Source organism: Aspergillus glaucus (genome assembly GCF_001890805.1).
Source record: "Aspergillus glaucus CBS 516.65 unplaced genomic scaffold ASPGLscaffold_4, whole genome shotgun sequence".
NCBI lineage: Eukaryota > Fungi > Ascomycota > Eurotiomycetes > Eurotiales > Aspergillaceae > Aspergillus > Aspergillus glaucus.
The window spans coordinates 500,714-525,591 of record NW_019170456.1 but is presented as its reverse complement, the minus strand read 5'-3'; the positions used below and the strand labels follow the sequence as shown (position 1 = coordinate 525,591).

The window sequence follows — 24,878 nt, the reverse complement described above, 5'->3', positions numbered from 1 at the left end:
TTATAATGGTTGAAGTGTTGAGCTGACCTTTTCTCTCGTGATATATTATTGAAGTCCGCGGAGTCTCTTTTGATGGGTAACTTCTATTTTTTTTATTGTGATATAACATAGAGTGGTGGCTTTGTTTCTGTCCTATTGACTTGTTATCTGCCATCGGCTGAACGTTGCCCATAGTCTGAACCGTGGAACAAACAACCAGGATGCGCGCAAACATCTAGAGAAAGAGGAACAATACTTAGCGTCTGTTTTTCTTGCTTGTATATATAATTAATACAATTATCTTGATGATGTGTACTACTAGTGTAGCTTAACTGTGCCACTTTGTTCCCCACTATCATCCCTCCCCCACTTCCCCACGACCTCATCTCTTTCACGATCACAAGCTGATCAATTTCAACCACTCACTACCATTCCATATCATAACAACATGTCTGCCCCTGCGAAAAAGGAATTCCTGTGCATTTGCCCCGACAAGCCGGGTGTCATCGACAAGCGCTTGGAAGTCCGGCCGTATGTTTACACCACCACCAGTCCATGTATCGAACTTGGACATGACAACTAACAAAATCAGACAGCACCTTGAAAACGCCAAGAAGTCCGTCAGTGAGGGCTCTTTGGTTCTTGGAGGTGCGTTCCTTCTTCCTACACCATCTATTATCTCTGAGGAGAAGGCTGATAAAAAGCAGGAGCGATGTTCAACGATTCGCACCCCAAGGAAGGCGAGACGCCTTCGTTCAAGGGAAGTGCTATGATGCTGCTCGCTGAGAACGAGGAAGAAGCGAGAAAGTTGTTGGAGAACGATGTTTACACGAAGAATGGGGTGTGGGATATTGAGAATGTGCAGATTATCCCGGTACGTCTTTTTCTCCGGCAAATGCGAAACAGTGGCTAATGTTGTTTAGTTCCAATCGGCCGTGAGACTTCCGCTGTGATTCAGTACATTGCCACAAAACAGACTAGACTTAGAAATAAGTGGCAGCTAGTCAATAACAATAACATTCTTCCCACTCGTCGTCCCATTCAAATACGCCTGCCTCATCTCCTCTGCTTCCTCCATCTTCCACTCCTTAACATCAATGTGCAACCCATTCTCATGAACCAACCTAACCAACTCCTCCGCCTGCTGCGTATCCGCAACCAATGACCCCACCAACTTAATATTCTTGTATATCGTAGTGAGATACGACATGGTAATCCCCTTCTCAGGCTGTCCTAACAACACCATCGTCCCGTGTTTGCGGGTAAGCGCTGCGGCCGTTTCAAAGGCGGCGGGATGGTCTGTTGCTAGAATTGTGGCATCGAGGCCCGGGTAGCCGTATTCGTTGGCGGTGATTTTGTTGATTTTTGAGAGAGATGTTTCGACTGGGTCGTTGGAGAGGATTAGAGCGTCGGGTTTGTGGGTGTAGGATGCTACGGAGTCGAGAGCGGGTTGTTTGATGTCGATTGCTGCGACTTGGTAGCCCTACCACTTACTTAGTACTCAGAGCATGGGGCACAAGAGGATTAAGAAGAGGCATACCATGCACTTAGCAACCTGCGTCCCAATATGGCCCAATCCGCCGATTCCAATGATACCAATCGACCCGCCCTTGGGCACCTCCGCGCGCACAATACCCCCGTAGATACTGATTCCCGCGCACATCAGCGGAGCAGCGATTTTGAAGTCCATGTCGTCGGGCAGTTTGACCATGAAACGGGCGTCGCTGCGCATCGTTAATGGCTTGTCCAATGGATGAGAATGAGACATACGCAACCATATACTCCGCCCAAGCACCGTCGGTCGTTATACCTTTCATTAACGGGTTATCGCAGTAAATAGGCAGACCGGCTTTGCAGTCTGGGCATTTCCCTGCATCCGTCTATCAACCACCACCCCCTCAACTCCCATGAGACAAAAGAAAAGAAACATACCACAAACACTATCAAAATTAATACACCCCACGCGATCCCCCTTCTCAAACCCCTTCACATCACCACCAACGTCCACAACAACCCCCGCCGGCTCATGGGACCCAATAAATGGGAGTGTCGTGCCGAACTCTCCGTTCAGCGCCATCAGGTCCGTGTGGCAAAAACCCGCAGCTTTGATGCGGATAAGGACTTGGTGGAGTTTTGGGGATGGGATTAAGATGCCATTGTGGACTTTATAGGGTTCGTTGTAGGTGTGGATTTGGATTGCTTTCATTGTTGACATTTTGGTGCTGAGGAGCTGTATGTGAATGTATGGAAGGTGATAAGTGATTTGGGTAGAGAGGGGAGAGCTATATCTAGTTACCGGATTTATAAATTATAAATCTGACAAGTGGAGGCAAGCGGAGACACTGGGGATACTGGAGATCTAAATTCTCCGAATTGGGGATATTCTTGGTACGGGGTGCTTATAAATGCCATACGAGCGGTCTAACGTTATTGAACCGTATTGATGGATATGGAAACTGGAAGCGCAGTACATTCTCGTACTCTGTACACTAATAAATAAATGCGGAACTAACATAAAAGCAAAGGAGTATAGAATGCAAGGTGGAGCGTTTATAGCTTCGCCTTTGGCTTGAGCATTGTCTCGGCCACTTTACGTCGCTGGATCTTTCCAGTGGCTGTCTTGGGGATTTGTGACACGATAAAAATCTGTTCATGTCAGTATCAACCTGATCTAAATACCTGGAAGAGGGGCACATACCTGTCTTGGCACCTTGAACTTGGCCAGCTTATCGCCCACCCACGACTTCAAGTCATTATCGGTCACGCCCTCGCTCTTCAGTACCACCGCTGCACCGATATCCTCGCCATAGTGACCCTCATCGGGAATAGCGAAGCTGACGGCCTCGGCCACCTTGGGGTGATGGAGAAGCGTATTGTCAATCTCGATAGGACTGATCTTCTCTCCACCCTTGTTGATGAGCTCCTTGATACGGCCGGTAATGATCACGTATCCAGCTGGGTCCTTGATACCCTGGTCACCAGTGCGGAAGAAACCGTCTTTTGTGAAGGATGACTCGTTGGCTGATGGGTTGTTCAGGTAACCCTTGGTCACGTTCTCGCCGCGGATGCAGATCTCTCCTGGGGAACCTTGAGAAACCTCCTTGCCGGCACCATCCAGGATCCGCATCTCGACACCTGTTCCAATGCCAACGCTACCGGGTTGTCGCTTACCAGGTGGGAGCGGGTTGCTGGTCATCTGGTGTGCGGCCTCGGTCATCGCGTAGGCTTCGAGAACAGGAGCGTTGAACGTCTTCTCCAGGTCCTGGAAAGTCTTTGGCGACAGCGGCGAGGAGCACGAGCGGATGAAGCGGATGTTCGGGATAGGGTTAGGTAACGGGGTTTTGAGTAGAATTTGATGGATCGTCGGCACCGCGGTGTACCAGTTGGCTTGATAGTTGACGAAGTCTGCCCAGAACTCCGAAGCAGAGAATTTCTGAGGCACAATGACTGATCCTCCGGCGTAGAGAGGAGCCAGGAATGCAGCTAGTAATCCGTGAACGTGAAAGAGAGGCATAACCAAGTATGTGCGGTCTTCGGGGGTTAACTCGTACGTAGCCTTGATGTTTTCTGCACGCTGTCAGCCACCAATAGAACACTACTGTCCTCGAAGAATCATTCACTCATGGTCGTTGTCAGGTTCTTATGTGTCAGAGGAACCTATTACCAGGTCAGTACGCATATCGATATAACCGCTCGCAAAGACATACAGCCTTGGGCCTGCCAGTCGTTCCACTCGTATGCAAAACCAGAGCAATATCATCCGGCTGCGCATCTTCCACCTGATGACCTAGGCTTCCAGCCAACTTGCCCTCTTCCTTCACATCCAAAACCACCTCTTTTCCATCCCAGTAACATTCCGCAATTGCAGCCTGATACTTGCGACCCGCTTGCACGGCCGGGCTATATTGTTCATATGCGCCTCGCGGAATCAGCACCAGGGTCGAGCTGAGATCGTCAATGTAAAATTCGAATTCCTCCTGTTTATATGCCGGGTTGAGAGGCGCGGCAATACCCCGTTGCCATGAGGCCGCCAGGAACGACACGATGAACTCGTATGAGTTCACTAGGGCTATGGACACAGCAGCTCCATGAGAGACTCCCAATTTCGCTAGCTTAGCCTGGAAACTGGCGACGTGCCTGTGAAGCTGCTGGTAGGAGATGGCCAAGGGGTTGGGCTTATTCGGAACGAGGACCGCGAGGCGGCTGTTCTCGGACGAGAACGAACGGGCAAGGGTAGTAGTAGCCATGGCTGGGGTACGGAGTACAAGAGGCTTGTTATCCGTAGTATGTACAACTAGAAGAATAACAGGGTATGTACAGAGTACAACAGGGAAAATAAGTTATAAAAGAAGAAAATGGCTCAATTCGAAACCGCATCAAACATGATGCCTAGGAGCATCTCCTCTCCCCCGTACCCCGGATCCTTTTCCGTCTAAGCGCCCTAACTAAGTAATGATGTAACGTAATCCACAAGCGAGTGACGCACCCCCGTATTCCATATAAAATGGCACTTTTTATACCTTCAATATCTCAACTGCAAGGTATCTACAGAGCCTAAAACTTAGTATATAGAGTATTATGATACTGAAATTATATACACTGAGCAGAAAGCTTCTACAGATAAATGTTTCTCCAAGTAATATAAATTACCACTGTATTTTTTTGTATCTTTCAATATTCAAGCATCTATAGCTACAAAAAGCTACAAAATCTTTAAAAAGTAATATACCTTCTTCTAGTGTGTGTATACATACTCTTATCTTATAAATAAGCCTCTATATCTATTGGTGGCTGAGATATTGAGGTGATAAAAAGTGCCATTTTATATGGAATACAGAAGTCCGCGGTTCGCCCGTGGACTACGTTAACTAACTAGCCGTTATTAGTTAGTAATTTAAAATATCCAAACATAGCAAACATAGCAAACATAACAAATCGATCGACGAAGCAGCATCGAATCGACGAGACTCCGTTAACCACCTCGATAACTGTCCCTCTTTTGATCCCCGATTGCCAAGATGACCTCCGATCAGACACCATCCAGGCCGGGCTTATCACTCTATGCGAATTTACTTGACCCCTCTGCCGAATCCCCAGCCCCGGGGACAATCTCGCGCGCGCCCGTCGTCTTCAAGCAAAGCTCTGAAGACAATGCGCAGTCAGATGAAGCTGCTAAGAAGCAGCAGTTGAACCCTGGTAGCTTTCTTACCCTGCTCTCGATTATTTACCTTGTGTCATAACATCAATGTCGTTGAACATGCTGATTGCTCACTTGTCTCCCGTTTTGCCCTTTCAGCTGCTCTCCGATTCCAACCCACCAGGAGACCCCAGTTATCAGCGCAGAAACCGAAACCCAAACCGACATTACCCAAGGCCATTGCTGCGGCTGCTAATCCGTCTGCGGCTGCTCCGCCCGTAATGACCACTCTGGCAGACTGGGCCGCCGAAAATGACGATGTTAATGGCTTCTACGCTGGAGAAAAGAGACAACGAGGTGGTCGCAAGAAGCGTAAGAAGAACCGCGAAGCGCAGGAGTTTGTACAGAATTGGGACGATATCTATGACCCGACAAGGCCGAATAATTACGAGGAATACAAGCATAGCGACGAGCAGATCGCCGAGGTTCGAGAATGGAAAGACCGTCTCTATGCACATCGCATGGCGCGTTCGCCCAGCAGAGACTCACTTAGTGACGATGAGCGTCGGCCAATGAACCGTATGTACTACGCTAGATGGATGAGGTACAAATTTGCTAAATTCATTCTAGGGCAATTCGCCCCCCCAAGCAGCTTCGCGCCGCCTCCAAACCTCAACGACATTCCACCAGAGCCTCCCGCGTCGCTTCCCAATGATCTATCAGGTGAAGATGATTTAACTCGACGTGCACAAATGACAGCAGGCATGCCAGATGACGCGCAACCTCCGCCGCCTGCCCCAGTTCCAAACGATCCCACCGGGGACAATGCCTATGCCAGGCGCCTTCAAATGTCTGCTGGATCGCAGGCCCCGGTGGGAACTGCGCCACCATCTCCTCTGGCCCGAGTTATGGACACAATACAGCCATCTTCAGCAACTATTTCTCGTGCGCCAGTCCGTTATAACCTCCCACCACCTCCAGAAGACATCCCTGCGTCGGAAGCGGAACTTGAAGAAGTCTTTGCCAAGGAGAATCCTACTGAAGATGGAGGTGAAGGTGAGGGAGATGGCGATGGCGAGCGCTCGCTGCGTCCCGGGCAAAAAGGATTTGCTGAGCGGTTGCTGGCCAAGTATGGCTGGACAAAGGGCTCTGGTCTTGGTGCAACCGGGTCTGGTATTGTCAACCCGCTGCAAGTCAAGGTTGAGAAGCAAAAGAAGCGACCAGATTCCGAGGGCGGTGGTTTTGCTACTCCGGCTGGTCGAGGGAAGATTGTCGGTGGCAAGAAAAAGGCAGCAGAAGACGAGGGCAAGTTTGGTCGGATGAGCGAGGTTATCGTTCTGAAGGGCATGCTCAACGGTTTGGACTTGGATGCAGAGTTGGAAGGCGGAAACTTGATGCAGGAAATTGGGGAAGAATGCTCAGAGAAGGTTGGTCTATCGAATCCGCTTGGTTGTCGGCTTTTCTAATTCCTGTTCAGTATGGCAATGTTGAGCGGGTCTTCATATCTCGTCATTCACAGCCTCCAGTGCCTGTTTTTGTCAAATTCACCAACCAATTATCAGCTCTACGGGTGAGTTTCATATCTACGGACATCAAGACGGAATTATCCTGACCATATCTTAGGCTGTGAACGCACTCGAAGGACGGATATTCAACGGAAACCCGATCACGGTTCGATTCTTCGATAATGCCAAGTTTGAGCAGGGGATATACGATGATTAATGAGGATTGAGGGAGACTCATACCTAAACGAGAACATACACTTTCGGTCTGAATAAAAATAAATTTTCCAAAATGCGCCAAAACCGGAACCCCTCTTGGAAGACTTCTTCCAACACAAACCAGCTAGTCAAGGTCAAAGTCAGCAAAACCAAACAAATCCAGATAATAACACAAGAAAAGAAGTCTATCAGAAAGAATAAGGAGACACCGGTTACCTCGACCTCAAAATGTGATCAAATCAAACAGCTCCAATTCATCTATATGATTATCCTCGCCAAAACCCACCACGTCTTCGTCGCCGCCATCGAGGAAAATACCACTATCATTTCCGACGGAATACTGCGGTTCTAGCTCTGTTTCCACGTTAGAGAGAGTGCTCGAAAAAGTGCCCGGGGTCTGTGGTCTCGAACTCTCATCTGCGCATGCCCGCATCGGGCTAAGTTTCCCTTTTGCAAGACTCTTTTCATGCTTGCAGGACAGACATGCCCCGAACACAGGGATGAGGGTGCATTCAAGTCTGTAGCATTCATACCCTACCTTCAAGGCTTGTCTGCATGAGATGCGGAGGTTGTAGGCGGAGTCCTGATGGTAGCAGACGGCATGGTACCAAGTAATTTGATGGCACATGGTGGATTTCTTTTGTTTTTGTCCCTTCCTACTAGTATCTCCTTGATTGTATAGTGATGAGAGAAGTAAAGGGTTAGGATGATTGAAGAATGAGAGGGTTTTCATTGGTATTAGGATGTTTATATGCTCCTACATTCCATTCTTTGTAGGCCAAGTCTCTCTTTGATGGAATTTACTCCATACATACTTGACACGCTAAACGGCGATTTCCAGAATCAGGACATGAAAAGTTCCTCTCCACAGCCGGAATCTTTATATAGATCCCTGCATCAACTCTTTGACGTCAAGATCACCCTCTGGCTGTAAATGCAACATACAAAGAAAGATGCCAGTAAAAGAGACAATCCAAACAAATATAGACACTTGTTTGGAGTGCGTTACTAGTCAATGTTAGAATCACAAAGTCACTGCATATCATGTGACCAAATCTATATCAGCTGTGGAGGTGATTGGCTGTGGGGCACTAGACCAGGAACAACTGATTCCTTCACTGCTGCAGCATCCTACTCTACTCTCACTCTCACTCTCTCTTCTCTGCGCAGTAAGCTCCTCTTCTTCTATCCTTAACTTCTACACCTCTTTACTACTCTCTATACCGCCCCTCTGCTTATAATCGCCACTCATATTACGACATCGCGACCTGATCGACCGCTTTTTACACGATGTCGCTCTGCCAAAATCGTCTCACGGAGGAGAGGTACGTCACCCAATGCCCCCCCGAAACGCCTTTTGCGCGTGGTCGAACAGCACAGGAGAGATACTGATTGCGCGACAATAACAGAAAGCAATGGAGACGGGACCATCCTTTTGGGTTCTACGCCCGACCCTATCGCAACCCCAACGGGGTTTTGGATTTAAAACGCTGGGAATGCGGTATCCCAGGAAAGGCCCAGACTCTGTGGGATGGTGGCTTGTTCAAGTTGGATGTTACGTTTCCTGATGGTGAGTTGGCTTTATGTATCGAGTGAGGAGCTGGTCTGACTGTTTTTCTTCGTTTACAGAGTACCCTACGAAGCCTCCGAAGTGTACGTTTCCTACCTCGCTCGAAGCGAAATGTATGAAAAGAGAATGCCCCTAACAGAGTACAATGCAATAGGCAAATTCGTCCCTCCGCTCTTTCACCCTAACGTGTACCCCTCCGGCACCGTCTGTCTCTCGATCCTGAACGAAGAAGAAGCCTGGAAACCCGCTATCACGATCAAGCAGATCCTCCTCGGTATTCAGGATCTGCTGGATGACCCAAACCCCGAATCTCCCGCCCAAGCCGATGCATACAACCTTTTCAAGAAGGATCGCCCGGCCTATGAACGACGTGTGAAACAGGTTGTCCGCGAGAATCCGGCTCTTTAGTCCGCGTGTCTGTTGGGTCTTTCTGTTTCTTTTCTGAATTTCGTTTCGGGGTTCTGGCGAACATTAGCGACATCTAAGGGTCCGTTGATCTTTTTGAACATGTGCTGCACTCTTTTCTTTGCTTTATACGGGAAGTACGGGCATCTTGATCGATCTTCGAAAAGGAACTACGAATTATGAATGTCTATGAGCTGTTAGGATCTCTCTCTTTCTCTCTCTCTTTTCTGTATCGAAAACGGATACACCGTCCTCGTTGGGGGTCGTGATGTTGCATTGGCTTCGTTTCTACTGATTATTTTCGACCGCCCTTTTCAGCGAGCAAGGCGCATTAATGCGAAAAGCGGATGGCTAAGATTTGGTAATTGATATCAGTTTTTTGCTATATGAGAATTGCCATGAAGCATTTTTTGCTTCGCAGTATCCTTGTAGAGTAAGTACAGTACGGGGACCAATGACCGACCGCCCAATCCGGCCGCTTATCTTATCGAGTGAGTCAGGTCACAGTTTTTCTGCCGAAATCGCCCCTCGCTCGGCTTCCGCCCCGCTGTTAAAATTTCCAGACTTCCCCCAGATTGGACTCGGCCATTCCCTTTCTCCCTTCTATTCTTCTCTCGCTTTCTCTGTTTCTTCATATACAATTAAATCGCTTGAGTGCCCAACATGTGTGGTATTTTCGCGTGTCATCGGTGCGTACCCTCTCTCCTCTCCACACCACCCATAACTCCATAACTACTAGGGTTGCCCCTCCGGAGATCGAAATTCGCTGATCAAGTTCAACAGTCACCCCGATGTGCAAAAGTTCAAGCCTACGGCTTTGCGCATGGCCAAGGCGTAAAAACCCCCTTTCTTATACTGAATTGAGTCGAATTGGAAACTGAATGCGTTTTATTGCAGTGTCCGCCACCGTGGACCTGACTGGAGTGAGTCACTACCGCATCGCATTGTCCGCCATTGATCGAGAAACACGGCGCTAACATACTCTGACAGGCGGAAACTTCCTTGACGGGCAAACAAGTAAGGATATAATGGGCGTTGTATGTATGGATTGGCGGAGATATTAACGGAGTCGCAGTTCTTGCCCACGAGCGTCTGAGTATTGTCGGCGTCGGTATGTAATTGCGCCAAAAAATGATCTCTTTCCCGACATGACCGGTTGCTAAATTTGCTTCTTCTCAAGACACTGGTGCTCAGCCCCTCGTTAACGAAGATGGCTCCCTCGCCCTCGCTGTCAACGGCGAGATCTACAACCACCGCATCGTCAGAAAGGGATTGACCGTTCCCTACGAGTTCAAGACACATTCGGATTGTGAAGTTGTCATTCCTTTGGTATGTTCCGATTACTTCGGCTTGATAACAGGAGCAAAGGCTGACCGGTTTAAGTACATGCAATATGGCCTTGATGCGCCCAAGCACCTTGATGGCATGTTCTCCTGGGTTCTCTATGACAAGAAGCAGGACCGAGTTGTCGCGGCACGCGACCCCATTGGTATCACCAGTTTCTACATCGGATGGTCTTCTCAGACCCCTGGTGCCGTGTACTTCGCCTCGGAGTTGAAGTGCTTGCACCCCGTTTGCGATAAGATCGAGGCTTTCCCCCCTGGCCACGTTTACGACTCCAAGACCGGCTCCATGACCCGATACTTCGAGCCCACATGGTGGGATCCGACCAACGTTCCTGCGACACCCATCGATTACAAGAACCTCCGTCATACCTTTGAGAAGGCTGTCCGGAAGCGTCTGATGGCTGAGGTCCCCTACGGTGTCTTGCTGTCCGGTGGTTTGGACTCTAGCTTGGTGGCGTCTATCGCCCAACGGGAAACTTTGCGCATGCATGAGGCCACCAAGGCCGCCGCCCTGCAGCAGACCGGCTCGTCCGACTTGGTTGGCATCGACGACTCCAACGAGCTTTCGACCGCTCCCATCCTCCAGCAGCTGCACTCTTTCTCCATTGGTCTCCCCGGTGCTCCCGACACTGAGGCTGCTCTTGAAGTTGCCCGATTCCTTGGAACCAAGCACCACGCTTTCACATTCACTGTCCAGGACGGCATCGATGCTCTTTCTGATGTTATTTACCACCTGGAGACCTATGATGTTACCACCATCCGTGCTTCGACCCCGATGTACTTGTTGAGCCGCAAGATCAAGGCTATGGGTGTCAAGATGGTTCTGAGTGGTGAGGGAAGTGACGAGATTTTCGGTGGCTACCTCTACTTCCACGCCGCCCCCAACAAGGAAGAATTCCACCAGGAGACCGTCCGCCGTGTCAAGAACCTGCATCTGGCTGACTGCCTCAGAGCCAACAAGTCGACTTCCGCATGGGGTCTTGAGGCCCGTGTGCCTTTCCTCGACAAGGAATTCCTGGAGACCGCCATGGGCATTGACCCCGCCGAGAAGATGATCACCGGAGACCGCATAGAAAAGTACATCATGCGGAAAGCATTCGACACTCGGGAAGAGCCCGACGTTGCTCCTTACCTGCCAGAAAAGATCCTCTGGCGTCAGAAGGAGCAATTCAGTGACGGTGTCGGCTACAGCTGGATCGACGGTTTGAAGGACCACGCTGAGCTCCACGTCACTGATGAGATGATGAAGAACCCCAAGCCTGAGTGGGGTGCCGACATTCCTGACACCAAGGAAGCGTATGCTGCCCAGCATTTTAAATTGTGAGAAAGGTTATGGGGCTAACTTTGAACAGTTACTGGTACCGTACGATGTTCGATGAGCACTTCCCCCCTTACTGCGCATCGACCGTCGAGCGCTGGGTCCCCAAATGGTCGAAGCAGACTGACCCCAGTGGACGGTATGTTTCCCTTCCTCTCTTGTACGGGGTAGTTGGCATCGTATACTAACACTCAGTCATCAGGGCTATTGCTACCCACGTTGCCAAGTACGACAGCACCGAGTAAGCACCATTTCGACATGGTTACGAGCTTGTTTGAACGACGGGCATAGACAAAATAAAAGGGAAAGAGGGAGTAAAAAGCGCCTTTAGACTTTTCTATCCGCGATATTGTATAGGGTGCAATTGCCATGCCATATATGCTGACGATTCAGCGTTTTGTAATTTGATATATCTTTTGAGCTCCAGCATCTGTGATTATATCTCTTAGGTTGGGTTGGTAAAAATTTAAAGGGATTGACTGATTTGTATAACTATATTGTGGGGGCGAGGAAGTTTGAAGACCCCTGCTGTTTTGACCGCCTGCCTATCAGGCCACCCACATATTTTACCTTCACGCCAGGAATTGCTGAGAAAAGCAGCAATTGAGGCATGGCATGAAATAGAGGATGGATTTCAACTAGCCTGTCAGATAGCATGCAATCCATATACATGAGATTATTGCAGCATATCCGATTTATTAGAACTGGCAGAATTTAGGCGGTAATAATCGGCAAAATGAAAGGGGTCTTCAGACATCTTCACACAAACAGTAAACACTGACACTGTTCCAACCCTACCTGTCCAGGGCACCCAAAAAATATAGTAAACATGTGTTGAAAAGGATGAGATTCGACCATGTACCTTTCGATACTGCAGCCTAAATGCAGCGCCTTAGACCACTCGGCCTTGCCTGATAATATGACATCCCATAGGCTTAGAGGTGAGCGAATGGACCAACGAGACAAACATAGAAGATCATTTTCAATAAAAGCACACTCTTTGACTACCTCTCTTCTTCTTCGAAAGCTTTCGAATCAAATTACTTTCTCGTGTATCTGAGCCAAGAGCATGCACCGTCTGTGGTGTAGTCGGTCAACATCCGAGTAATGAGTGCCCTCAAAAACTATTGCAATAAGTATGGCCACAAGACCTGGAAATGTCGCTCAAATACTTGCAATCACTGTCATAGCAAGGGACATTGGGAAAAGTCTTGCCAAGCAAAAGGCCCCTGTACGAGATGCTCTCAGACAGGTCATCAGGTGAACCGCTGCCCATACAACAGACCCAAGAACAAAGGCGCCACTCCCATTCCTGTCCCAGTAGTAGTAAAAGCCGACGTATAGAGGGGTATGTCTCTGTTGCTCGGGGTTCTGAAGAGGTACGGAGTCATGAACATCCTCACATTTGTAGGGTTGATAACTCGAAGATGACTTTCTATATTTGCACGGTAGTCATGTGACCCGTGGATGGTGTTATGCACAGGCACAAGTATGAACAAGGAAGCACAAGTCCATTATGTGCAGCGTGCTTTATCGGATCATGAGAAGTCTCTGTACAGAGTACCATTGTCACGAACAACATATCCTGAATGGACAGTAGACAGTCCTTCCCAATGCGGCTCCGTATGGATCATGATGTAGATATCTGTCCTGCCTATGATCACTGATATCCGTAATCTGCATTCTTAGAAAAGATATGGTCGAAGCGGTGCCATATCGGAACTCGTAGGGAAATGACGGACAGGATTCCAGGAACATCGACGTCACGGAGCCCGGGAACTAGGTTTTACCGGGAACCGAGAAACAGCCAATCAGCAGCCGGGGCCATTCCCGTGGCTCCCCATCGGTGTTGTTGGGCGACTTCACCTCATCTTCTTCTCCCCTCTCCCTTTCATCTCTTCTACACCCCCTCACCACTTACCACCACTTCAGGTTCTTTATCTCCTTGTTTGCGACGTGAATCCACCGTCCCTCTACTCCACCTGCAAAATGTCTGCTCCTGCTGCTTTCTCCGACATCTCCAAGGCGGCCAACGACGTATGCTCTTCGAACCTTGCCCGGTTGTCGTGATTTTCCTCGTTACGGGAAAAATCATAATAAACACGACAACTTGTCGCGAACCCGGGAAAGAGTCACCATGCTGATTGCCTGTTTTCTAGCTCCTTAACAAGGACTTCTACCACGTCAGCCCTGGTAAATAAACCCATCACCGGTCTTGTTGACCGTGGAAATTTTTGTTTGTGTGCAATTGAGCTGACGGAATTCTTGCTTATAGCTAGCCTTGAGGTTAAGTCTAAGGCTCCCAATGGCGTCACCTTCAACGTGAAGGGCAAGTCTGCCCACGAGGGTCCTATTGCTGGCTCCGTAAGTCTCTGTTTACTAGCCCCACCTATAGGATGCTTGCTAATCGGGATTATTTGCGGATGATATAGCTCGAGGCCAAATACGTCGACAAGCCTACCGGTAAACGCCCCAGCATACAAAAGCCTCCCGATTCAAGTTGCGACCGTCTGGGCGAGTCTAGACCCATGAGATTCTTTTTCTCATGCGGTCACTCGATTTCCAGATCGGTCAAGTTGAATTTCATGTCTCAGTTTACTCACCATCGCATGATGCTAATGCTTTTACCTCGGCCAGGTCTCACTCTCACCCAGGCTTGGACCACCGCCAACGCCCTCGACACCAAGCTCGAGCTCGACAACAACGTCGCCAAGGGTCTCAAGGCTGAGATCCTCACCCAGTACCTCCCCACCAAGCAGTCCAAGGGTGCCAAGCTCAACCTCTACTTCCAGCAGCCCAACCTGCACGCTCGTGCTTTCTTCGACCTCCTCAGCGGCCCCACCGCCAACTTCGACGCTGTTCTCGGCCACGAGGGCTTCGTCGTCGGTGCTGAGGGTGGCTACGACGTCCAGAAGGCTGCCATCACCAAGTACTCCGCTGCCATTGGCTACAGCGTTCCCCAGTACACTGCCGCCATCACCGCCGGCAACAACTTGAGCGTTTTCTCCTCCAGCTACTACCACCGTGTCAACGCTCAGGTCGAGGCTGGTGCCAAGGCTACCTGGGACTCTAAGGCCGGTAACTCCGTCGGCCTCGAGGTTGCCAGCAAGTACCGTCTGGACCCCTCTTCTTTCGCCAAGGTATGATTCTGGAAGATGAGCATCTTCTTCAAGGAGACGTTGCTAATGAGTCTCGCAATTTAGGCCAAGATCAACGACCGTGGTATTGCCGCCCTGGCTTACAACGTTCTCCTCCGCCCTGGTGTCACCCTCGGCCTTGGTGCTTCCTTTGATACCCAGAACCTGAACCAGGCCGCCCACAAGGTTGGCGCCAACTTCACCTTCGAGTCCTAAGCGAGTTATTTCGACTTTCTACTTTCCGAACCGCACTTGAATTTCTTCGACATGCCAGCACTTTGTCGGAGAATGGAATAGCATAGAGGTTGGGGTATTCCCCTTTAATGCACCACGGACAGGTGCCGCGGAGTGCCGAAGATGGATAGGGCGGCCATTGCTATGTCGGATTTCTTTAGTCATGCATGTATCGTAGAGCTCAATGATTCATTGTATATCATTCCAATAACAATATCCTTTTGGTTAATTATCTATTGATTTGCTTGGTCTTCCGAAACTCGTATATACTTGGCTATGATATGACCAAAACAATAATAACAAAAGAAAATCGCCTGTGTACCGTATATGGACTGAAAAATGACATGGCCACCTATCCCATAACACCGTAAAAGAACAAACGAAAAATTATATCGTGGCAGCTCTCTTGGAACTCTTCTGATCCTTGGGTTCCCAGAGAACTCCAGTCATAGCCCCCGCGCCCATAAGAATACCGAAGACAATAAAAAACCGGAACGCAAAATCCCCAGGCTTGCCAATATGCTGCTCATTCAACTCAGCACCCATAGCCCTGGACCGCCGCTCCTGTCGCCTCGCATCCTCCGCCGACTGCGTCTTATAATGCCCGCGCGCATTAAAATGATAAATCGGATTCCTATCCAAAAACGCCAACGGATCCTCCTCCGCAGCCCCAGTCCCAGCATACGACGACGAAGCCCACCCCGCCGCACCCCCATGCGGCGCCCTCCTCCCCGCGTGATTCCCATATCCCCCATGCGCATAGAAACTCGGCGGCGGCCCCCTGAACGGCCCCCGCCGTTTACTCAACCCACTCGCGGGCCGCGACCCCGCATACGACGCACCCTTACTATTCACATTCGCGCTGTGGCTGCTGTAGCTGCCCATTGGGTGTTGGCCAGGGTTTGCGGTGCTGTATGTTGACGAGGGGGATGTGTGGATGCCGTGGTCGCGGTCGTAGGAGGTGCGTTTTGCGGCGTTGCCGAGAGTTTGGTAGGCGGAGGAGATGCGGGCGAAACGGGAGGAGGCGGCTGGGTCGGCGCGGTTGCGGTCGGGGTGGTGGCGGAGGGAGAGGGAGTAGAATTGTCTGTTGCGTTGGGGTTAGTTAGGGTGTGGAATGGGTGGAGGAGATGGGGGAGGACTTTTTGATCTCTGCTGCTGATGCTGTTACTGGGACGTCGAGGATTTCGTAGAGGGTGGGTTCGCGGCTGGATGCGTAGAGATTCGGTGCTGTTGAAAATAACTTCTTATGTGCTGTGGGTGCATATGGACATCGACGCTGGTGGTGCTGCTGGTAGTGATGGCTCAGGAACGAGGCGGCGCTTCTCACTCGCGGCGACGGCATTCTGCGCTGAAAAACTTGGTATCATCGAAAGAAGAAGAGGAATATGCGAGTAAAGTCGCCGATGAATGAGAATATCGGTTCTTAAATGGCCGAGTAGCAGAGTGAGATGGTCTGAGGTGGGAAGAAAGGAACGAAAGTCGCCGCCATCGGAGGGAGATGTGCGTCATCGGCTGGGGATCCGAGTCTTATCTGATCGTACGAATGGGTGAGGGTCCAGGGGTTGGTATTAGACTAGGTATGGTTATCAGATCGGCTGTATTTTAACTTAATGCTTGTTTTTTCTTGGTTTATTTGGCTTTTTAGCTGGTTAATTGGATTGATTGTATCTACGGCCTGCCTATACTTGTAGGGTGGTACTGTATGGTACGGACAATGGTAGAAATTGATGCATACCACTCTAACTATCCTTGAACACATTTGTCTATAAAACACTCCAAAGATTCAATAGAACATCAATTGTATACAACCTCCATTCCTATGGTACTCCTACCGCTATACAACCCTATACTATACTACCCAAATGGGTAAGGCTTGGCACCGAACCTCTCGCGGCAAACTTCCCCTCCTTCATTTTCTTCCAAACATCCCGACGCTGTCCTTTGCCCACTCTATCTTTATTTCACCATGGCGGCTCAGGCTAGTGAGAAATTGGAGAAGCTTGACCGTAAGTGAAGCATTAACATATTTTATCACTGCTTTTGTCAAAAATTTCGTTCTTTTTTTGTACCGCAACTGATAAGATACCGATTTTTCATACAGTCAACGGCCAAACCGCCGCAGAGAAAGCGGACGCCCCGGCTGCTAGCCAAACAGAACCCGCCGAGGGAGAGGATGACTCGGACGATGACAAGGAAGAAGGAGCTGCTGCCCCGGAAGCAGGAACAGGCGGAGGTGCGTTTGCGTTACGTCCCGGAATTTCCGACACCTCGTTACTTCCCCCATGCGCACACTAATCCAGACCCGGATACAGCCGCAAAGAAGAAGAAGCGCAAGCCCAAGAAGAAGAAGAAGGGTGGCGCCAAGGTCCAGAGCTCCCCGCCCCGCGTCGCCTTGACAAACCTCTTCCCCAACGGCCAGTTCCCCGAGGGCGAGATCTGCGAATACAAAGACGACAACACATACCGCACGACCAACGAGGAGAAGCGATATTTGGACCGCATGAACAATGACTTCCTGCAGGAGTACCGGCAAGGTGCGGAGGTGCACCGTCAAGTGCGCCAATATGCCCAGAAGAACATCAAGCCTGGTCAGACCCTCACGGAGATTGCGGAGGGTATTGAGGACTCGGTTCGTGCTTTGACTGGTCACCAGGGCTTAGAAGAGGGCGATAACATTAAGGGTGGTATGGGATTCCCGTGTGGGTTGAGTGTCAACCACTGTGCGGCGCACTATACCCCGAACGCGGGTAATAAGATGGTGTTGCAGCAAGGGGATGTTATGAAGATTGATTTTGGAGCGCATCTCAATGGTCGGATTGTTGATAGTGCGTTTACTATGGCTTTTGATCCGGTTTATGATCCTTTGTTGGCTGCCGTTAAGGATGCTACCAACACCGGTATCCGGGTGTGTTCCTACTTGATCTATTGAGTTACGAGCTGCAACTGATAATTCGTTGCAGGAAGCTGGTATTGACGTCCGTATGTGCGACGTCGGCGCAGCTGTCCAAGAAACCATGGAGAGCTACGAAGTCGAGATCAACGGGACAATGCACCCCGTCAAATGTATCCGGAACCTGAACGGTCACAACATCGACCAGCACATAATTCACGGTGGCAAGAGTGTCCCCATCGTCAAGGGTGGGGACCAGACCAAGATGGAGGAGGGTGAGGTCTTTGCCATTGAGACCTTCGGTAGTACCGGAAAGGGTTACGTGAGAGACGACGTACGTGCCACCAACAACTTCTTCGGAAAGGCAATGTGCTAATTATTGTTAGATGGAATGCTCGCACTATGCCCTGGTCCCCGATGCGCCCAAGGTGCCCTTGCGCGTTTCATCAGCGAAGAACTTGTTGAATGTGATCAACAAGAATTTTGGCACCCTCCCCTTCTGCCGTCGCTATCTCGATCGGTTGGGTCAGGATAAGTATCTTCTCGGGGTAAGCAACCATAGCGAGGATTCCACAAATCAGTATGCTAATTCATGCAGTTGAACAACCTGGTGAACTCGGGTATCGTGCAAGATTATCCGCCACTTTGCGATGTCAAGGGCTCATACACGGCCCAATATGAACATGTAAGTCCGTCTACTTTAATTTCATTTGGTATGGAGACTAACGACGCAGACTGTTGTTCTCCGGCCTACCGTAAAGGAGGTCATCAGTCGCGGCGACGACTACTAAGCGTTTCAAGACTTATGAAAAGCAACGATGTACAGACTCGCATAAAAATTGAAACTACCCTTTTGTATGCCTGCATTAATAAACACTTGACCAGGAGACTGTCGTATCATGTCGGCCCATCAATGCCGCCGTAGCCCCACGTGGATCTTTACTGTAGGGGAATTTAATATGCGCCTCCGGATCGACATCTGCACTTGCTGTAGACGTTGTTGCAACCTCTTCTCTTTTCCATCTCCCATTGCGTGAATTTCAATCTTTCACCACGCATTATACCACGATCATCAATCATGGCATCGGCCACCCAAACCGATTCCGCGCCGCACCTCCGCGCGTCCGCCGTGAAGAATCAGGAACAGAAAAACGGCCAAGGTCAACAGCAAGAATCTGGACGAATCCCGCCACCAGAATCGTCCCTCGTCGAGGACCATTTCTTTTGGACATATACAGAGGAACCGCATCGCTCCAGACGACAAGCAATCATCAAAGCTCACCCGGAGGTACGTCGCTGCAGTGTTATTCCAAACCAACTTACCATCCCTTCTATACACGTTTCAACCCCATTAATTCAACCAATTTTCACTAACAATTCCTCTGAGAGGTCGATAGGTAACAAAACTCTGCGGCCCCGAACCCCTAACCAAATACACTGTCCTCTTCGTCGTCTCCCTCCAAGTATGCTGCGCCTACCTCCTCCGCGATACCTCCATGCTCTCATGGAAATTCCTCCTCACGGCCTACGTGATCGGAGCCACCTCCAACCAGAACCTCTTCCTGGCTATCCATGAGATTTCGCATAACCTGGCGTTCCGGTCGCCCATGGCAAATCGGTTATTGGCGATTTTTGCGAATATTCCCATTGGGATTCCGTATAGTGCTGCGTTTCGTGTACGTTCCCCGTACCCTACCAATTGTTCTCAGGAACGTCAAAGATACTAGGAGCAGGAAGCTAATAAAAGGAATAGCCCTACCACCTAACCCACCACAAATCCCTCGGCGTAACCGGCCTCGACACAGACCTCCCCACCGCCCTCGAAGCCTTCGTCCTCGACTCCCTCCTCGGAAAAGCCTTTTTCTGCACCTTCCAGCTACTCTTCTACGCCATCCGTCCTGCCTTCGTCTACTCCCCACCCTTTTCGCACATTCATTTGATAAACATCATAACCCAATTCTCCTTTGACTATGCCTTGACGAAGGTCTCCGGGGGCTCGCTGCAGCCACTGCTGTATCTGCTGCTGAGCGCGTTACTGGCGGGTTCGTTGCATCCGTGCGCGGGACATTTTATCGCGGAGCACTATATTTTCGAGAAAGTTGGGGATGGGAAGGGAACGGAGAGTATTCAGCGGCGGAAGATGAACGGCAACCAGACTGTTGGCGCCAATGGCATGCCTAAAGAAGTTGCAAACCTGCCTCCGCCGGAGACGTACTCGTACTACGGACCTCTCAACATTCTGACTTATAATGTTGGTTTGCATAATGAGCACCATGACTTCCCTGCTATCCCGTGGACGAGATTGCATGCGCTGCATCGCATTGCGAGTGAATTCTACGAGCCGCTGCCCTGCCACCGGAGCTGGGTTTGGGTGATCTGGACCTTCATCCTGGATAAGAATGTGGGCATGTGGTGTCGTGTGAAGCGTGCACAGGGTGGTCGTGTTGTTGGTGGTAGTAGTGCTAATGCTAAGGCTGGACGTGCTGGTGAGGGGATTTCGGGTGCATCGAACGGTCCGGAAGAAGGGGATGGGTGGAAGGAGAGTGAGATTCAGAACTAGGTTTGAATCATGCATTGTTTGGTCGGTTATATTGTCTCATACTTTTTTTTTTTTTTTTTTTTTTTTTTACGCATATGGCTGTACGAATATAGACTCTTATGTACCTACTAGAACGGCATCTGGAATTAACCATAACGTCATGAATTAATTGAGCACTTGACTGGACATGTACATTCGTCGCAAGAAAAAACAGGTATTGTTTGTGAGCCGCTCAACGAAACAGGGATAACGATAGCAAGCCCATGGCAAGGCAACGGTAGGGTTGATGACGCAAGGGTATTGCTTATTTGACCAGTCAATTGACAAAGCCATCCTCTGTTGTTTCATATGCAATTGAATTGTGACTCGCTGTCTCCGATTGGGTGATATCATGATACTAACAAAGGAAACAAAGCGCATGGCGACAATAACAAAAGAGCAACAAAGTAGAAACACCAAAGGGAAGGATGGGCATAATCGAAAGAAAAAGTAAAGACCATAGTAACAAAGAAGGGTAAAAAGAAGTGTCTGAAAAGAAAAGAACAGAAAAAGAATACAACTGGCTGCAGAATAGAAGTATGAGAAAGGAAAAATCCGAGTCGACGAGTGACTAGAAGAAGATGTAGGCGATCAAGAAACTTAGCAAACAGAGACTCGCCACTATTTGGATTGGCACACCTGCAAGTGCTGACTGCGCCTGCTGCTGTTGCAACATTGACGAGGATGGCTCTTTAGAGTCGATTCCAATCTTGCGCTGCCTCAGTCCGTTGTCGGAAACCTTCTCCTTGAGTCTTTCAATCTGCGAGTTGGCTTCGACGAGCTTGGCCTTGAGTTCATTGACGGAAGGCGATCCGGTGGCACTTGATTTGCTCTCGTTTGTCTGGGAAAGTTCTTGCTTTGGTTTTTCGTTGAAATCCGGAGGCGGGATAGGGGAAGTCTCCGCACTCTTTTTGGTCAATCCGACAGCGGGGGTCTCGTAGTTTGCGATGGGCGAGGTCTGTGCCGGGTGTTCTTCGTCGGATGCGGTCTGTATCTATTGTAAGCACATGCACAGATATATAAAGCATGTCATGGAACATACAGTGCCATTGGCTTCTCCACCCTGGCTAGCATCCAAGTCTTGGGCCAGCCAATTCACGCGAATCTTGCGTTCCTGAACCGAAGATTTGGAAGACTTTTCGAACTATGCGGTTGTTAGACGTGTGTCGAAGCACGATACGGAATGACAAAACATACGATGGAAGTAACGTTTGCGAATTCCAAGTCACCCGTGACCGCGACTGTCTGAACCAGGAACTTGTCCTTGCACTTGGCATCGAGCGGGGGCTCATCCTTCATAGCCTGCAGCAGAACTACTTCTTAATAAGCATGTCATCCATACAAGTGCCACGCACATGTTATACTGACCTTGGACGCCCACATGTTTCCCGGGTTCTATACGGCCAGAGTTGGGTCGAACACAGTAGCTGCGACGATTTAGTTGGTTGTTCTAGAGACGTATATGGTAGGAAAGTTGGATGAGCAGGGTACGTACTGTTTGGGAGCGGTGGTTTTGACCTAAGACGGACACTTGTCAGCTTGCGATGCCTTCCTGATTAAGAGAGGGAGGATATCCGTACCTTGAAAACAATGGCCTCTGGGTTCTCATTGTAGAGTTCCAAAACCTGGCAGACCTCATGGATGAAGGGCCCTGTAGCAGTTCGATTAGACAAGTGATTGCAGTGCGATGAATGTGGGAAGGTAAGACGCACGCTTGAAGCCCAACTCGGGCGGGTTGAGGACGACAGACATTATGGACACCACAACAGGGAGAGGGGAGGAAACAACGTGTGCGCAAGGAGATAAAAGAGGTAAGATTACACAAGGGAATAAAGCTGAAGAGCAGAGCGACGTGCAAGAAAGACGAGGGGTCAACGGGAGGAGGAAGGAAAGGGAAAAAAAAAAAAAGAAAGTTGACTCCGTAATGGCCAGGGAGAGCGACGCTCGGTGATGATGACTTTCCGTGCCTACCTTCCATCGCTCCTGCCAATTGGCCAGTAACGCTGACTCAGCAATCAGGTCAGGTGATGTCATCTAACAGTGGTGTTTGGAGACATGGAGAATTTCCTTTTTGCACGCATTGCATTAATGATCTTCTCTATAAGAGCTACGTACTACTGTTGAACGATGTTAAGTCCCTGATCGAGATGGTATGGTATATCGATCAGTGTCATCCACTCTAGTCTCCAGACTATCGCCCGTCGAATTTCCGGGGATCCACAAGGTTTTCTTACTTACATCCTCGGGTCTTTCGTTGCGAACCCAAAACGACTTGGATTGCGATGGCACATGTGATCTGTTCTGCGCATTTTTGGGATATTTCGGCCGTATTTCTCGTGGCCAAATTGACAGGAATTACACTTGGTAGCAGGAATTTTGCGATTTGTGCGACTGAATACAGACCCAGGCCAGCATTGCTCAATCGAACAACTCATTGATCCTTTGGATCTCGACCCTATCAGCGTTTCACTAAAAATATCTGCCGAGCGGGCTACATAACAAACCCATATCCGCTCCTTGTCCGTCCTGTGCCTCTTAAGAGCAATGCCGCGCATGGTCACTCGAACACTTGCTTTTTCCTATCGGATAATCGACTGTACAACGACGGTGCCTGGTAACGGTAATATTGGCGTGTTCTTATGGCATACATGCCGTTTTGACCGTGGACCAGGTCAGCTCAAAACGCATAGGAATTGGGCATCAGAAACATCTACAACCAACTTAATCCGAGCGTAGTAGTATTCCCCTTGGAACTGTCCCGTCCAAGGAATGGACAAACCAACAGCACAATGCTGTGTTTGTCCAATTGGAGAATTCTGAGCTTTGCATAGTTGGAAATCACACGTAGTGGTACTTTATAGGCAAATCATAAAACCCACGAGCAGCCAGAAGACGTAAGATCTGCTCCGCATGATACAATTGGAGCTGAACGCCAGGAATACAGAAATGTTCCAGAACATTTCAATTGTACTGTAAATTGCTGGAGCAGGAATGCGGGCCATCCCGCAAACTGTGTGGCTCTCCGCCCGGCAGTAACTATACGTCACCTTCTCTACCTCCCTTCTTCTCTACAATCAGCTACACCTATCTACTGTCTTTCCTCAGGCACCTTTTCTCGCCTTCATCTGACTTGGCGATCTATAATTTCCCCTACTCGTCTTACAGCTTCTTTTGACGCTCGTATAAACGTTGCACCAGAGCTTACCCCACCTTGTAACAACAGATCGCACCTCGCATAATCATGGCTAGTTCCGATCTGGACCAGCTCATTGAGATGGGCTTTGACCAAGAAAGAGCACAGTTGGCGGTCTCGAAGGGCGGTGGTAGTAAGTCTCTTTTCCACAAGTACGTCGCGATCGGTTTCTTTGGCTAACCTGCATGGCTACTTCAGTCCAGGGTGCTCTCGAATGGCTCGAAGTGAACCAAGACAAGTCCCTCGAAGAAATCAACGCTGCCGTAGCCGAACAGGAGTCGGAAGAAGGTCCAGCGCTCCAACCTGGCGAGGTCCCCCGCAGTTTGGTTTGCAATGAGTGTGGCAAGAAGTTCCGGAGTCAAGCCCAAGCGGAATTCCACGCGTCCAAGTCTGAACATGTCGACTTCGCGGAATCAACGGAGGAAATTACACCCTTGACGGAGGAGCAAAAGAAGCAGAGACTGGATGATCTGAGAGAGAAACTCGCGGCGAAGCGAGCGGTGCAGGGTGAGCAGGAAAAGGCTGACAAGAAGCGAAATGAGGTATGGAATCCATTGCTCCTCAAGCTCTTTATTGTCTTCTCTAACATCATCCCCAGGAAATCAAAAGGAAGAGCACCAAGGAATCACAGGACATCAAGGAGGAGCTCGATAAAAAACAACGGTTGAAGGAGGCACAGAAGAAGAGGCAAGAGAGGCAGGATGACATCGAAGCAAAGAAGCGCGTCAAGGCCAAGATCGAGGCAGACAAGGAAGCACGACGGTTGAAAGCTGAACGGGAGAAGGCCGAACGAGCTGGCCAGGCACCTCCTCCTCAGCCGGCACCCGCTGCTGGTCCGACAACCTCCGGCCCTGTTGCCTCCAAGCCTGCCTCCGCCTACACAGAGACTCGTATGAGATTCCAGACGCCCAAGGGCAATGTCATGAAGACGTTCCCAGTCACCACGACCCTTTTTGAGGTCGCCGCGGCCTTGAAAGAACAAGACGATGTCGATACGACAAGCTTCCTGCAGACCTTCCCCCGGAAAGTGTTCAACAATGAGTTTTTCGGCGAGAGCTTGAAGGACCTTGGTCTCATTCCTAGTGCAAGTCTTATCATTCAGTGATCTCAGATCTGTTTTTTTTTTTTTTTTTTTTTTTTTTTTTTTTCTCCTTTTCCAGAGACGAATGCACCTTCAATATTAGACATTGTTAGCAAAGCAAGACAATAATGGGTTTATGAATGTCGAACGGTTATGAAAAGGTCGGAAGAGATGTCTTTGACCAGCGATCCGTCTATCTACCTTGGTAGTAGTCCGAACCTCGGTATAATGATACCTCTTCGAAATACCGAGTAAATACAATCTAAATTGTTGGTACATACACATTTCA

General features: G+C 49.5%; 13 protein-coding genes across 13 annotated transcripts; 8 read left to right on the top strand and 5 right to left on the bottom strand.

Annotated features, from left to right (window-relative positions):
- Positions 1-427: 427 nt before the first annotated feature.
- On the top strand, positions 428-932 carry ASPGLDRAFT_32819 (uncharacterized protein; the record flags this gene model as incomplete). Its single annotated transcript, XM_022544228.1, has 4 exons — positions 428-510; positions 572-627; positions 687-853; positions 903-932. 4 exons carry the CDS (start codon positions 428-430, stop codon positions 930-932), a joined length of 336 nt encoding a protein of 111 aa, XP_022403780.1.
- A 47-nt stretch (positions 933-979) lies between these two features.
- ASPGLDRAFT_120671 (uncharacterized protein) lies at positions 980-2,194 on the bottom strand (the record flags this gene model as incomplete). The annotated part of the gene is made up of 4 exons (XM_022540160.1): positions 980-1,462; positions 1,520-1,703; positions 1,750-1,849; positions 1,912-2,194. 4 exons carry the CDS (start codon positions 2,192-2,194, stop codon positions 980-982), a joined length of 1,050 nt encoding a protein of 349 aa, XP_022403779.1.
- Positions 2,195-2,481: 287 nt separating this feature from the next.
- ASPGLDRAFT_43575 (acyl--CoA ligase) lies at positions 2,482-4,396 on the bottom strand. The gene is made up of 4 exons (XM_022545845.1): positions 3,687-4,396; positions 3,600-3,636; positions 2,678-3,546; positions 2,482-2,625 (listed from the first exon to the last, which is right to left on the bottom strand). Exons 1-4 carry the CDS (start codon positions 4,224-4,226, stop codon positions 2,530-2,532), a joined length of 1,542 nt encoding a protein of 513 aa, XP_022403778.1. The 5' UTR covers positions 4,227-4,396; the 3' UTR covers positions 2,482-2,529.
- Positions 4,397-4,997: 601 nt separating this feature from the next.
- ASPGLDRAFT_64361 (putative G-patch DNA repair protein (Drt111)) lies at positions 4,998-6,838 on the top strand (the record flags this gene model as incomplete). Its single annotated transcript, XM_022548765.1, has 5 exons — positions 4,998-5,175; positions 5,276-5,695; positions 5,747-6,543; positions 6,594-6,686; positions 6,740-6,838. The coding sequence occupies 5 exons, from the start codon at positions 4,998-5,000 to the stop codon at positions 6,836-6,838; spliced, it is 1,587 nt and encodes a 528-aa protein (XP_022403777.1).
- Positions 6,839-7,060: 222 nt separating this feature from the next.
- ASPGLDRAFT_32815 (uncharacterized protein) lies at positions 7,061-7,465 on the bottom strand (the record flags this gene model as incomplete). The annotated part of the gene is made up of 1 exon (XM_022544227.1): positions 7,061-7,465. One exon carries the CDS (start codon positions 7,463-7,465, stop codon positions 7,061-7,063), a length of 405 nt encoding a protein of 134 aa, XP_022403776.1.
- A 576-nt stretch (positions 7,466-8,041) lies between these two features.
- Positions 8,042-9,200, top strand: ASPGLDRAFT_43573 (E2 SUMO-conjugating protein UBC9). Its single transcript, XM_022545844.1, has 4 exons — positions 8,042-8,162; positions 8,247-8,407; positions 8,467-8,490; positions 8,562-9,200. Exons 1-4 carry the CDS (start codon positions 8,128-8,130, stop codon positions 8,813-8,815), a joined length of 474 nt encoding a protein of 157 aa, XP_022403775.1. The 5' UTR covers positions 8,042-8,127; the 3' UTR covers positions 8,816-9,200.
- Positions 9,201-9,354: 154 nt separating this feature from the next.
- ASPGLDRAFT_43571 (asparagine synthetase B) lies at positions 9,355-12,183 on the top strand. Its single transcript, XM_022545843.1, has 9 exons — positions 9,355-9,501; positions 9,596-9,646; positions 9,710-9,735; positions 9,803-9,829; positions 9,888-9,923; positions 9,993-10,141; positions 10,196-11,454; positions 11,511-11,615; positions 11,679-12,183. The coding sequence occupies exons 1-9, from the start codon at positions 9,476-9,478 to the stop codon at positions 11,719-11,721; spliced, it is 1,722 nt and encodes a 573-aa protein (XP_022403774.1). The 5' UTR covers positions 9,355-9,475; the 3' UTR covers positions 11,722-12,183.
- Positions 12,184-13,465: 1,282 nt separating this feature from the next.
- Positions 13,466-14,829, top strand: ASPGLDRAFT_64358 (porin; the record flags this gene model as incomplete). The annotated part of the gene is made up of 5 exons (XM_022548764.1): positions 13,466-13,513; positions 13,636-13,669; positions 13,752-13,840; positions 13,909-14,616; positions 14,680-14,829. 5 exons carry the CDS (start codon positions 13,466-13,468, stop codon positions 14,827-14,829), a joined length of 1,029 nt encoding a protein of 342 aa, XP_022403773.1.
- A 405-nt stretch (positions 14,830-15,234) lies between these two features.
- ASPGLDRAFT_120577 (DnaJ domain protein) lies at positions 15,235-16,189 on the bottom strand (the record flags this gene model as incomplete). Its single annotated transcript, XM_022540151.1, has 2 exons — positions 15,235-15,931; positions 15,987-16,189. The coding sequence occupies 2 exons, from the start codon at positions 16,187-16,189 to the stop codon at positions 15,235-15,237; spliced, it is 900 nt and encodes a 299-aa protein (XP_022403772.1).
- A 586-nt stretch (positions 16,190-16,775) lies between these two features.
- ASPGLDRAFT_43568 (methionine aminopeptidase 2) lies at positions 16,776-18,623 on the top strand. Its single transcript, XM_022545842.1, has 7 exons — positions 16,776-16,853; positions 16,949-17,080; positions 17,160-17,752; positions 17,808-18,071; positions 18,124-18,285; positions 18,336-18,422; positions 18,472-18,623. Exons 1-7 carry the CDS (start codon positions 16,814-16,816, stop codon positions 18,526-18,528), a joined length of 1,335 nt encoding a protein of 444 aa, XP_022403771.1. The 5' UTR covers positions 16,776-16,813; the 3' UTR covers positions 18,529-18,623.
- Positions 18,624-18,815: 192 nt separating this feature from the next.
- Positions 18,816-20,297, top strand: ASPGLDRAFT_32810 (sphingolipid delta(4)-desaturase family protein; the record flags this gene model as incomplete). The annotated part of the gene is made up of 3 exons (XM_022544226.1): positions 18,816-19,025; positions 19,135-19,413; positions 19,491-20,297. 3 exons carry the CDS (start codon positions 18,816-18,818, stop codon positions 20,295-20,297), a joined length of 1,296 nt encoding a protein of 431 aa, XP_022403770.1.
- A 589-nt stretch (positions 20,298-20,886) lies between these two features.
- On the bottom strand, positions 20,887-22,067 carry ASPGLDRAFT_64354 (putative integral ER membrane protein Scs2; the record flags this gene model as incomplete). Its single annotated transcript, XM_022548763.1, has 7 exons — positions 20,887-21,303; positions 21,358-21,459; positions 21,513-21,628; positions 21,684-21,742; positions 21,811-21,833; positions 21,896-21,966; positions 22,028-22,067. The coding sequence occupies 7 exons, from the start codon at positions 22,065-22,067 to the stop codon at positions 20,887-20,889; spliced, it is 828 nt and encodes a 275-aa protein (XP_022403769.1).
- Positions 22,068-23,265: 1,198 nt separating this feature from the next.
- On the top strand, positions 23,266-24,656 carry ASPGLDRAFT_79979 (uncharacterized protein). The gene is made up of 3 exons (XM_022550046.1): positions 23,266-23,641; positions 23,707-24,050; positions 24,107-24,656. Exons 1-3 carry the CDS (start codon positions 23,557-23,559, stop codon positions 24,611-24,613), a joined length of 936 nt encoding a protein of 311 aa, XP_022403768.1. The 5' UTR covers positions 23,266-23,556; the 3' UTR covers positions 24,614-24,656.
- Positions 24,657-24,878: the final 222 nt, after the last annotated feature.